Raw genomic sequence first — 12,819 nt, 5'->3', positions numbered from 1 at the left:
GGAAATAGAGGAAATTGGCAATAAGAGGAGAAAAGTAGAGAAAGAAAACAACAGAGTTGATTCCCTTACATATTGAAGAAGGCAACCGCTACAAGTTTACAATAGAAACCACTTCCGCTACCATTTATCTCTAAGTTCTGTTGTCCTTCTTTTCATCTTTTTATTTCTAGACTAGACATAAAACCCTAAGTTCATTTTCATTCAAATCCTACACATGTATTTGCCTAGACTTGTTTGCAGAAGTGACAGTAAGGATTAGCAAGCAAACCATGGACAAGTAAGAAAGCATCATAGAAATTGTTCCTCTGTTACAAAATTGCCCAAACTGATCACAGATTGGCATCCATCCGGATTTCGTATTACCATATTTTCCCAAGAAACCTATTGCCGTCGCTGCAGAACATCCAGCAAGAACCAGCGACATCATAAGCTGTCACATTCAGATATCCCAAAAAAGAAACAGGAAAAAAGGAAAATCATCAAACGAGACGCTGTGAATGGTATATGAATCTAATAAGAAAACCCAAGTTTGGTTACCAAATCATGCAGGAACAGCAAGAAAACATGGCCAGGATTTGAGCTGTAACGACCAAGAGCGCAGAGGAACAGCAAGGAAACAACAGAGCAGGCACATGCAATCACATTTGCGAGAACAAAGAACCTGAATTCATAAACAACAAGATTACTGACACTGTAGGGATAATATCTGGCTCCGCTGCTGAGGAGTCTTGTCTCCGAAGGTGCAGTGAGAGCGAAATTAACCAAAGATAAACAAACAGCTAAAGATTATCAAATGTTCTTGATTGATCTTACTTGAAAGCAGAGGAGTAGTTATATTTAGCAACCATAACAAAATCACCAAATGTGATGGACTGCTTATCAGTGACCATTATCCAAGTTGCAGCTAATGTTGCTCCAATTGTTACAATTCTCAAGCAAATCTGTGCCCCAATGAAAAGCTTTTGGGATTTCAAAGGTGAGTTGTATTTGTCTTCAACATTTTCCATTTTATTTAAAATTCTTTTCGGCTTTTGAGAACTTATCAAAGAAATCAGGAAACAAGAAGGGGAGATAGAAAGAAAAGAAAGAAAGAGAGAAAAAGGGTGATATGGTAAGAGAAAAAGGAGTGTGAAGTGAGGGAAGGTTATTTATAGAAGAGGCAAGTGAGGAATCTTCAAAGGGGAAAACGCAGAGGGTCTGATTGAGCTGTTCAAGCGCAAAAGAAACAGATGGGGTCCTCAGGCCTCTACTTTTCCTCAATATAGATTTCTTGCTATAATCTTGCACCAGAGTTAATTAGAATATCAATTAGTGGGTTTTTCCGTGGCGATAAATGCAGTCCAGTTGCTGGTTTTGACTCTCTGAAAATATTAGTATTCGAAATAGGCTTAACATTCGGATATGCTTTGACTAGGTTAGGCTGTATGATTTGTTTATTATAGGAAAAATACTCCCCACTCACCTTTGATTACTCTTTCTACTCTTTAACCAAGTGAAAGCAAAATTCATAATCCTCAGCGACCATCTTAATAATGATCTAAAGAATTTCTGTACGAGTGACCCTGACGAACAAAATAACCTTCTTTTTTTTCATTCAAATCTTAGTGAAGATCTTTCTCTTCACTACAGATTTTCTTGCCACAAAAAATAGTTTCCCATCCTACTGTTATCGCTTTATATCTTTTCAAACTTATAAATAGAGAAAAAGAAATCTCAAACTTTAGATTTTATATTACACAATCTTTCAAGTATATTAATGTAACATCGTGAAATGTTACTTATATATTGCTGATATGTTTTTTTTTTTTTTTAATATAACATCGATGTCATTTATATATTTTTATAAGCATAATATCAGAAACTAACTATATTATGATTATATTGTATTGTTTTCATAAAGAATAATAATGTAGTAAACTGAATATATTGATTTGTTAAACGAAAACTATAAATTTGAACTCAGAGACTGACTAAAGTATAACTCTTTTTTTCTGCCCTTGTTTATATGTGCAATCCACGAATATATCCTTCTCAAAATGAAAATGAAAATCTCGAATGGTATAAAGTGGATAGAAAAATGAAGAAGCAAGAGATGAATGTTTAGCATAGAAATAGAAGTATAGAAGTAAATGTTGCAAGAAAAGCTTTTGAATGGGATAAGTTCCAATTATTAATTAAGAATGGAACAAGATCATTAATGGCACTTGAACTCCCTACTACTGACAGAACAAAGTTAAGACCATGTGGCCCCAAAATTACACTGCAACTGCAAGAACTTTGGTTGTCTTACAAAAACGGTTTCCAAAGTGTTCCCTCTTTCTTTCTTTTTCTTTTTTGGGAGAAATTCATAATTGTCTCACTTAACCCACTTCTAATGCAGTCTCTACTTAGCATTTGGGCCGCTGATACTCCTCCCACGTAGAAGAGTAAAGGCTGAATACGTTAATAGCCCCTTGTATTTGTCGTGTTTTTGGAATTGACTCCTTGAATTGAACTTTGCTTTAATTGGATCCTCTACTCCACGGCATATGCATTTTAACCCCTCACTAACTAATGCAATACAAAAATAATATTTTTCAAGCTCAATTAAGTATAATAGAGTTTAAAATTTTGAGGTTAGAGCTCCCATTGAAGAGTTCAAACTTAGTAACAAGAGATTCGAAAGGCTCCAAATTGAGAAGTTTTTCTTTTTCTCCTCATATTTTCTTGTTATTTTTGAATGTTTTAGTGGTCTATTTTGCCACTTCTAACTCCTAGGCTTGGCTAGTTTCTCTAGCTAATGTTCAACTCCCATGGTTTTTAAAATGTTTATTTATTAATTTAGTGTTTTGGTTCTTAATGCTTGTAAGAAATGATTGATCTCCATTTGCATGATTTGTGACATGCATGTGATGAATTGAAAGATAAAGCATGCCACTACATCACTAAATGCTAATCCTAGGTCGACTGTAACTTAAAAATATGCATAACCTTCTGCGACATTCATGACCCGAGTATGCCGAGCCCAGTAGATGGTTGAACGGCCATCAAAATTTTGATTGCGATCCGGCGTAGTATAATCTAAAAAGGAAATCCAAAACCTAGATCTCTCTTATTGGTGTTTGTTTATTTTACTTAATTTAGTTGGTTAATTAATCTTAGTTATTTGCATACATATTTAGACTTTTAGATAATAATGGGTACATCACTTTGTGATATTTGACATCTTTCATCATAGTGAGAATGACTCATTCTGTATCGGTTACTTGTGAGAGATACCGTAATTACCCAACTTAATCTGTTTCCGCATTCAATAGACAGAATGCATATTTTTTTCTGGAGGAATGGAGGAACAAGTTAACTACTTGAGCTAAACTAAAGCCGTTAAAATCCACTTTTACCCGTATCCCCTATCTTCATCTGGTACTAAAGCTTTCTGATGTCATAAATCCAATCCCTTGCCTGATAAGAACATTATTACATGCAATTTCAACTTAGAAATTTATGAAATTCATGCAAATTAAAACTATACAAAAGTTGAGATAAAGATCTTTGGCTTTCGAAGAAAGATGTTTGTAGAATATTGGAAATGGCAATTGAAAAAGAAGGTTTCTTGGAATATAAATATATTTCTTTTTTTTTCTTTTGTGTGTGTGTGTAAACACAATATGACATGTGCATCTCAACCTTCATCCTATGTAAGGATGTAACTATATACTCTTTTGAGTTGCACACGTGATACATTTCTTTCTCAACTCTTCAGCAATCTCTTCTCTCTCTATTTGATCACCATTCTTTTTCAAGGTCTTATCACTATAGTTTTGTCCCTAGCTACAAGATTATGTGTATACTCTACGTACCCAAGTTATTATTATTATTAAAATACGGAGATCAGCTAAAGTTAATTTACGCATTCCTCTTGTGGAGCACAAGGTTTTTTATTCATTAACGCAGAACACAGCATCTGTCACTAGAACGCATTTTTATATTTGATTTGTAACATTTTGTGTACAAGTAAGTTATGGTGGAGTTGATGATACATGAGACGAACTTCTGAATCCTGATATTGATGGCAACCTAACAACTGGAATGGAATCAATACGCCTCACCATGATGATGATGTTTGACAAGTACACACAATAACAAACAAATTTGCCCAATTTATTATATTGTATCATAAAAAGACTGGTTACAATAACATCTGTTTGAGTTGTCACTAAATATCTTATGCCTAAAATACATAACTTGTCCAGTCAGGTTATTTCTGTAACTCTTGTCATTGGATCTGAATAATTGTAGATTGTATTAATTGTAACATGTTATCTCAAAACAAAGAATTGCTAAATGATTGTCACTTGTATGCCATCGCCTTTTTTTATCTTATTTCTATTGCTAAAATGTTAAGCCGTTAAGCCGTTGGTGTGTAGTATTTCGTGAAAAGTTAAATTGCACAAATTTCGTTTTACCATGTTGAAGTTGAAATGTAATTGGAATAAAGTGGCTTATTTCTTGGCCAACAGAGCCCTGCCTGCCCCTGGATTGCTCTTCTTTTTCCACCGACCATTCCACCCAACTGGTGCAGCTATAAAATAAATAAATAAATAAATAATTTCCCTGTTAAAACTGAATTTAAAATTACACTAACTCCCATGATTTCTTTTGATTAGTAGGGTTTTCTTTTTCAATAATCTATGAGAAAGGTGGTTATTATAGTTGATAGTAGTTTTATTTTTTTTCCCATATACAAAGAAGAGTGGACGAATAAGGCAGATGTTAACATTTAGCCTTAATTACCCAACTTAATTGCATTCCTTTTAAAGGTTTCAGACTTTGAGAACAGAACTTGTAAGATAGCTTCCTTCCCTATATGTTTAGACTCGAATCATTTATGATAAGATGTGATAGCTTCTTATAAAGCTACAAGATTTCCTTGCACACACACTTTGGTGAAAGGGGTAATAACAATGACTAATTACCAACCGTAATAACCACTAACTGACTCTTGAACCAGGATTGTTTAGACGTCTGGGACTGTCTGGATTATCTTTATTTAATGACAATGACAACTCCTCAATTCAAGGAATCTAGAAGGAATTAATCAGACCTAAGAACCCAGGATGAGTTCAGGCTTGGCCTAAATTTCAGATCCAAGTAAATCTTGGGCCTGAATCTTAGAACCAGTGAAATTCTTTATTTGATGAAAAGAAGAAAATATAAAGTAATTAAGAAAGGCCAAAATAACAGTAGGAACCGTGATGATCATCAAATTAAATGATCTAATTTATTAGAAATGAAAGTATGTACAAATTACAAGTAAAATGGGGGCTAACTAACTGCCCCATCTAAGAATGACAGTAAAGTGTATGTACACATTCTGTACAAGGGTTGTATAACCAACTTTTGAGAGGATAACCTGGTAAGCTTGTTATATGTCGAAGTACTTTGGATCTGATGGATAATCATATTCTACATGTAGCTGCAATGTGAAAAAGAATTGTCTCAATAATCAGCATCACAGTGGATTGAAATATAGTATGATCGAGAAATAGCATTTGCTGCAAAATCTTAACCAAACAGTTTTTCTAATTTCTATAGTTCACGACATGAATGAAAATGACATTACATCGAGCCCAGTATGATCAGCCCAAACCGGAATTTTCAACAGGTCTTTGAGATGTTTATGAAATGCTCAGACAGAAATGTTGCATCATTCAGACAGCACATTATAATAAGCAAACTGAAGATGCATATCCTCAAAAGCCTATATGCTAAGGGGCACACAAAACTTACCTTGCCCTCGTCAGAATCTGAATGCCGCTGTGGGAAAACCACCTTCATGTTGCTATACAAGTAGAAACGGCGATCCCCTTCCATGTCCATTTTGCTTCGTGCCGGTGCAGATGAAGGATCAGATTTGCACCTCCGGACAGACCTTGTACATTTCTTGGAAGAAGAGCACAAAAAATGGAGATGAAGAGCATAACGAAGAACACCAGCTCCAGCAGTATTTTCATTGGCCTTCGAAGGACTATGAACAGATTTTCCTACACATACATTGGACGAATTTGGAGGGCTGTCGTCCTTGGCACCAGTACTTGTACATTTCTTACAGTGATTCAAAGATCTTATTGTATGTTCGGCATCAAGTTCATTTGAGTCAGAGGTCTCTTTCCCACTAGATAAAGACTGACTGCTGCCTAGAATTGAGGATTGCTTGACATTATTTTTCATGTCAAAATCTCTACTTCTCCCATTCAGTCTAGATGAGGATAATGTGATCTTTTGACGCAGAAATGTCTATCAAAGATATATGAGCAAAAAGAAAAAAAATAAATCAAAGAACATTTTTAGTTAATCAAAAGCAGAAGAGAACAAAAAGATGCACAGAATAATAATAAACAAATGTTTAAACTAAAGTAGCTAGCTGTCAAAAGAAGGGTCATGCATTTAATAGGTTTCAGCAAAACATATGACTGCATCGATTCCTTAGCATCCCTGTGGTTTGTCTCAGTCTCAACTAGGAATCCAAAACCTTGCCAGATGCTGTATGTAAACCTGAATAGTTTGAATTACAATAATTCATACAGACTATGCAAGATCACCAGCCAGATAACTAGTCGGTAAAAAAGGTTTCAGATTTATACTATCACCTAAATATAAATTTAGTAGGAAGTAGAGGACGAGCAACTGATTCACAGTTAGCTTGGAAGGTCATATTCAAGCTGACATCAACTTCAGAGAAAATCAGGTTGGAGTTCAGCCATAATCATTGTACTCAACTTGCCTAATATTGACTAGACCAGTGAATTTGACAAAAGCCTATGAGTATCTTGGTCCAACCTTTCTTCCTATAAGCCTACAGATATATTTTTTTATCATTTTAAGTGCATGGGCACATTATGTTGCAAATTCACTCAAAGCACAGCTAAATTCTTCAAAGGTTGAAGAACAGATTTCAAATTAAATTCATCATAGAGCAATTTGTTTTGAACACTTCTCAGTTCTGTGAACCAAAACTATGCCAAACAATTTAAAGACCATAGATTGGACAGCTGATAACGTATCCAAGTCTCAGTATGAGTGAAAAGCATAAACCATATGAATGAGGGCTTCTTTGTTGCCAAAATATGATCAGGCTATAAACTAGATAATCAAAAGTCTTTCAGTGAAACCTAGTACCATCGACATTATCATGTAACTATTTCATCCCCAATTACCTTGGTACCAGCTGGCATGTCATTTAGATCATAGTTGCAAAAGAAAGTGTGAATAGGTGTCTTCTCTGGATTACTAAGAACCTGCCAAGACCAATTCAACCTGTCAGTGAACCTCTTTAGCTAAAGCAACATCAGATACACTTCATGCCGTTGGCATATAGACATTGAAATCAAATTAATTTACCAATTGTATTCGCCCTTTCACTGGAATGCGAAGCCTGCTTTTTTCTGCATGTGAATCATTAATGCTTAGGCTCCTCCTCATTTTTGCGCCACTACATTCATTTGACAGCAAATGCCCAGCTAGATCTATCGATGAATAGTACAGCAAATAGTTATCTCCTTCCACACTAGTTGCAGCAAATGGAAGCTTCTTGGTTTGTGGTGAGAAATTCCCCCCAGTGACATTAAGAACAGCAAGGAACCCATCGATTCTCTAAATATAAGAAATGATAACAGAGGAGTTAAAGGGAAGCGTACACCAATGAAATCCATAGTTCCTTAATCCTACTGTTAATCAAGACATTAGAAGTATCTTTTACGATAAGATTCGAGTGCTAACCTGACTAACTTTGCCAGATAATAGCCGACCAGATAACAAAGACTCCTCAAATGAACCAACCAATGACCTTTTAACAGGCAGTCCAATAAGAGTTCTACCCAATTTGACACATGGACGAGTAGGGCTTGAATCTTCTTCCAATGGCTGCACCATGCCAGCAGTGATTTCTGGAGTGAAAACATCAAACTCCTTTTGCAAATTATCAAAATCCTCTAATGATTTTTGCAACCTGCTTGAGTCCTTATCCTTCTGGGAAGATAAAATGCGACTGAAAGTTCCATCTAGTGATTGTTCTATGTCCTTGAAGGTCAAATATTCATCATTTAAATTTTTTGCGGCACAGCTGGGAAATCCTACAGATTTTACTCTTTCTTGAAGTTTTGGACCAAGAGGAGACAATGATAAGGTGGATGATAGGACCTTGTTCACAGGTATTGCAATAGCCCCAGTTTGGGACCTTACCTTTGTTGTTTCTCCAGAATAACTAAGTCCAACTGGCGAGACAAATTGGTTTTGAGGCTTTAGCTCTTTCTTGTCAAGTGCAAAGCCATCAGAGACAAAAGTAGAGTTTGTCTGATAATTATCATCCTGTAAATTGTTCCACTCTGGACACCATTTTGAAGAAATCAAATAATTAGAACTGCCAATATGAGCTTTCTTATGCTCTTGTGAGACAGAAACTTTGTGATTGCCTTTGCCACTCCAGAAATTACTCCTATAAATATTCTCACCAATGTCTAAGGAATCACCATTAAATTTGTCTGGGAGAAGCATTCCACTCAAAGGAGACAATAACCGCTTCCTAACTAGTGACCCAGTGGACTCAATTGCATCATCACTGCTACTAAGCACTGTGGATGCAGATTGCTTTCCATTAAATAAATTAACAGGAGTATTTAATCCTCTTGATTCAAAACCTACAATCCTAGGAATAGGTGTCTGAATATTCTGTCCATTTTTATTAGTTAACCAATCATTCTTATGCTCCACAATGGTTTTCTTTTGGATATCTCCAAAAGAAGAGCGTGGCAAATCCATCTGCATTCTATTGCCAACATTTCCTCCCTGCATCCCACTCAAATCGCAACTACTTACACCAACAATGCGTGGTGGGTTTGCAACCAATGTGCTCAAAGATACTGCCATTTCCTCCACAATGCTGCTAGAGGATACTTGAGGCAAGCCCATCCCTAGAGTTAAAAGATATTGCCTTCAACAGATCAACAGAATCGTCTGTCTATTACCTTATCTAATACTCTTAAGCCCCCTGATGCTTAGCCACTTTCAAATGCAGTCAGTAGGAAACACAGAGACGAATGAACCAATAAAATAGAAGCTGTCCATATCTAACTCTGTCAGCAACATAAAACTTGGAATATTCACTGGCTGGGGATACCAAAACCATGAACCAAATACAACCCTCTTTAACTAGAGTTCTTCCATCAGAAATTGTACACAAACTCCAGCAGACCAGATATCCAGACAGAACGGATAGAAAATTATGCAATTACCCTGAAAGAGTTTACAAATCTATATTAGCTCTAATAATCAATGATGAATACTGAACATCAAGAAAAACATCAAATGTAGGTCCGGATATTCCTGCAAACGCTCAAGTTAATGAATCAGAAGTTCAGAAATTAGTTTGATAACAAAAAATGGTCGATCAACCTTAAAAGTTATAGAAATTCTAATTTTGCTAAAGTGAGGATAGATGAACTATACAATAAAATAATTGAAGATAAAAAAATGATCACCCAGATAAACAATAAACCTGCACTTTATTGAGTCCTGTAAAATTTCAGTAAAAAACTGAAACTACTTAAAAACCAAATTGCATGAATTCATTTTCCTCCTCGATTTTCTGGGCAAGCAAGTAAAAGAGAAAACACAACTTCAACAAATGGAACCGGCAGTAACAAAGGAAATTCTTATCGGAAAAACAAATAAACAAAACCAACTAAAATAAAATGAAAAAACAATCACAGAAACGCACCGTTGAAGCCTGCGATGATCATATAAATAATTTAACGAAATAATAAATGCTTAATCTGGCCTGCCTAAAATCCATCATCCGATCAAACCCAGAACAATACGAAGTCTTCAAAGTCAATTAAACAGAAAGTTCGAATCTTTATATCGTTTGTTAAATCCTCTTCTTCTTCCTTCTCCTAGGAGTCTTTGCGGTTTCTGGTGTTTCCATATATGTTTCTCTATCTCTATCTCTATCTCTCGTGTTTATGCAAAAAAAAAAATTAATAAAGGAAAAGACGATTATTATATTTCTTGATGATATATAAGCTCCAAATAGCTATAAGCTAGAAAGAAGAGACAGAAGAGAGAATTTGGGAGTCATTGATTTTATTTTAAGCAGAATTTTCTACTTGTCTGAATTTCTTTCACTTTTTAATTTTCTTCTATTTTGAAAACCACACAGCAACATGCATATAAAACCACTGGCTCAGCTTAGCTTAGCTTTTTGTGAATTGAGGCTGCTTCTTTCTATCTCTCTCTCTCTCTCTCTGCGTGTCTCTGTTCTTTCTTTCTTTTTCTTGCGGCTCTCTTTCTTTCACCTCCAATGTCTTTGTCCATATCTCCGTTTTCTTCCTCATTATTTAATACTCTAGGAAGAAGGTTCAATTGTCACCTCAAACTTCTTAAGAAACATCAATTCACTTCTTTTAACTTTTTTTTTATTCAAATCAGCCCAGAATCTTACGTTCTAGCTCAATTTCTCTCATAATTGATGGAGTCAACAACAAATAAAAAATAATTTAATAATTTTTAGAAATCTATTTTATAATCTAAATAAAACTTAGATATTTAATTATATTTTAGTATATAGTAATTTTAAATTAAAAAATATTTTTTTCACTGTATTAAAAAATACAACTTAAAGATTAAAAAGAGTTAATTTAATCTTTTCTTATAAATTGAGGAGGCAAATTAAACTTTATTCTCATACTCTATGAAGTCTAAACATAACTAACTTACTTTTGGGTCCTTACCTCGATGCCAAATGTTGGTCCTGCTGCATATTTTAATTTCTTGGGGAAAGCATATCTAATTGCATCAATAGTAGGCCATAGAATACAGCAACAAAAACAATTGGCATAAAAATAGAAGGGAAGAAGAAAATGGTAAAGAAACTCCCATCACACCCCACCTTATCATCTTGACACTTGAAAACAAAGGCAATTTGCAACCACAGTTTGGCCTTATCATCTTTCGAAGGGACATGTGTCTTTGTTTTAGAATAGAGAAATGAAAATTACAGTATCTTCATGTATATATTATTAGTAAATATAGCTGCCGTGCCTAATCTTTCTTTTGAGATTTTTCTACAACTTTATAAATTTCAAGGTTTTCATTCCAATGGATTGTTTCACCATTCTAGTTCTTTAAGCTATGGAATTCTAGCCATCCTTTTTTATTAGAATTCTAATAGCTGCCGCTTCCGGAGCCAAATTCTTAAGCCATGGGATAAAAGAAAATAAACATGGACTATAAAATTAAGCAAATCACAAATGTATTAAATATTTTAAATCAAAATCGAATAAAAACACCATAGCTATTTTAGCATTTCTTAAATGAAAGTTATATATGGTCAAAAAAGGATTAACATAGTTGATTAATGCTCAATTTTCTCATTTAAGAAATACAATGTTGCTAATTTTTTTTTATATAAATTCTATTTTTAAGATTGTAAAATATTTTAAAATTTGGTTTTAATACCTAATCTAAAGACATTGAATTTGGATTTTTTTTTTTAAGGACTTTGTACCCAAATCAGGCTCGCCTCAAGGCCCAAAATGATATAAGACCATAGAAAATAGCCGCTCCATAGTTCCATCTAAGGCCCGATAACTCTTAATCGTTTCGTTTTTACATACATTATTTTTATTGATTAAGTTGTCTAAAAATTTAGGAATCCTTATTTATTTAATACATGCTCGAAATTATATAGATAGAGATTGATTATTTTTCTGTTATGGGTAATAATGTAATTATTTATTACTAGAACAAACTAGCTTACTTTATTATTATAAGATCTATAGAAAAATGATAATTTTACTAATGTTATTATAATTAAATATGTTAATTAATTTTACCTGTGATTTACAATAAAGATTAAAATTATAGGATAACTAATATATTATTAAAAATTTAATTATTTACAAACTTTATAAAATTTAGTTTTAATTTATAAAAAAATATAATAAAATTCTCATTTCATAAAACAGTAATTTTTTTCATTATTCAAATTTTTATCTATTTAATAATATTTTTATTAATTTTTTTGATTTGCTGACAGTTATATTTTTATATTCTTATATTTTTTTTACAACTAAAATAATTACAAAAATTTACTTTAATTCACAAGAAAAAGAACAAAAACATGCAATTTCTTATAAGATAGTAATGTTTTATACTTTTAAAATTTATATTATTTTTTTTAGTTTAGCAACTTTTATAAGCTATTAATTTATGTAAAATTTATATTATTTTCATCAAAATTATAAATTTTTTAATTAGAACTAATTACTAAAATTATATTAATTTTTAAAAAGTGTAAAAGAGATCATATTTTTTGTAATAATGAATATTATTTTATTAACTTAGCAAATGGTTGATTTACAAAGTATTTATATTTATTTAGAATTATAATTTACAAAACAAAAAATCTGTCCTTTTAACAATTCATCTTAATTATTAGAATGACTATTTATTTATTATTTATTATTTTTATTTTTATTTAAATTTAATTTACACACAATAACTAATGAAAAAATAATATATATGTATGAATATTTTATATGATGTAGCTTTCACTCCAAGGTTTACCTAATTTTCTATTTTTAGCCCTATGTTTTAATATTGGTACAAAGGTGGACCTAATCTTTTACATTAATTTTATTGGCTAAGATGTCACTATAAATAAATATATATATATATATATATAAGCTAAGCTACAGCAAGGCCCTCTACCCTTTTTGATTATTGTTTACTGTGTTGGCAAGAAAAGGAAGATAATGTGTAGGCCCATCACATTGATGCCTC

The 12,819-nt window shown here is 33.1% G+C and overlaps 2 protein-coding genes across 2 annotated transcripts; both read right to left on the bottom strand.

Moving 5' to 3' along the window:
• Positions 1-35: 35 nt before the first annotated feature.
• On the bottom strand, positions 36-1,276 carry LOC8275516 (CASP-like protein 1F1). The gene is made up of 3 exons (XM_002511069.4): positions 814-1,276; positions 538-661; positions 36-430 (listed from the first exon to the last, which is right to left on the bottom strand). Exons 1-3 carry the CDS (start codon positions 1,005-1,007, stop codon positions 209-211), a joined length of 540 nt encoding a protein of 179 aa, XP_002511115.1. The 5' UTR covers positions 1,008-1,276; the 3' UTR covers positions 36-208.
• Positions 1,277-5,217: 3,941 nt separating this feature from the next.
• LOC8275517 lies at positions 5,218-10,364 on the bottom strand. Its single transcript, XM_002511070.4, has 6 exons — positions 9,755-10,364; positions 7,759-9,270; positions 7,381-7,632; positions 7,197-7,277; positions 5,770-6,276; positions 5,218-5,455 (listed from the first exon to the last, which is right to left on the bottom strand). The coding sequence occupies exons 2-6, from the start codon at positions 8,944-8,946 to the stop codon at positions 5,405-5,407; spliced, it is 2,079 nt and encodes a 692-aa protein (XP_002511116.1). The 5' UTR covers positions 8,947-9,270; positions 9,755-10,364; the 3' UTR covers positions 5,218-5,404.
• Positions 10,365-12,819: the final 2,455 nt, after the last annotated feature.

This window comes from Ricinus communis, chromosome 4, assembly GCF_019578655.1.
Source record: "Ricinus communis isolate WT05 ecotype wild-type chromosome 4, ASM1957865v1, whole genome shotgun sequence".
Classification (NCBI taxonomy): Eukaryota; Viridiplantae; Streptophyta; class Magnoliopsida; order Malpighiales; family Euphorbiaceae; genus Ricinus; species Ricinus communis.
The sequence above is the reverse complement of the archived record's forward strand: the minus strand, read 5'-3'. Positions and strand labels throughout refer to the sequence as shown.

Bases quoted from the DNA above. Each gene is read 5' to 3' on its own strand.
- LOC8275516 (XM_002511069.4), bottom strand. From the start codon at position 1,007: ATGGAAAATGTTGAAGACAAATACAACTCACCTTTGAAATCCCAAAAG. The intron at 662-813 runs GTAAGATCAATC...TTATGAATTCAG, and splicing joins AACTACTCCTCTGCTTTCAA to GTTCTTTGTTCTCGCAAATG. The intron at 431-537 runs GTAACCAAACTT...TGAATGTGACAG, and splicing joins TGCTGTTCCTGCATGATTTG to CTTATGATGTCGCTGGTTCT.
- LOC8275517 (XM_002511070.4), bottom strand. From the start codon at position 8,946: ATGGGCTTGCCTCAAGTATCCTCTAGCAGCATTGTGGAGGAAATGGCA. The intron at 7,278-7,380 runs GTAAATTAATTT...TGGTCTTGGCAG, and splicing joins TGAAAGGGCGAATACAATTG to GTTCTTAGTAATCCAGAGAA. The intron at 5,456-5,769 runs GTAAGTTTTGTG...TTCACATTGCAG, and splicing joins CAGATTCTGACGAGGGCAAG to CTACATGTAGAATATGATTA.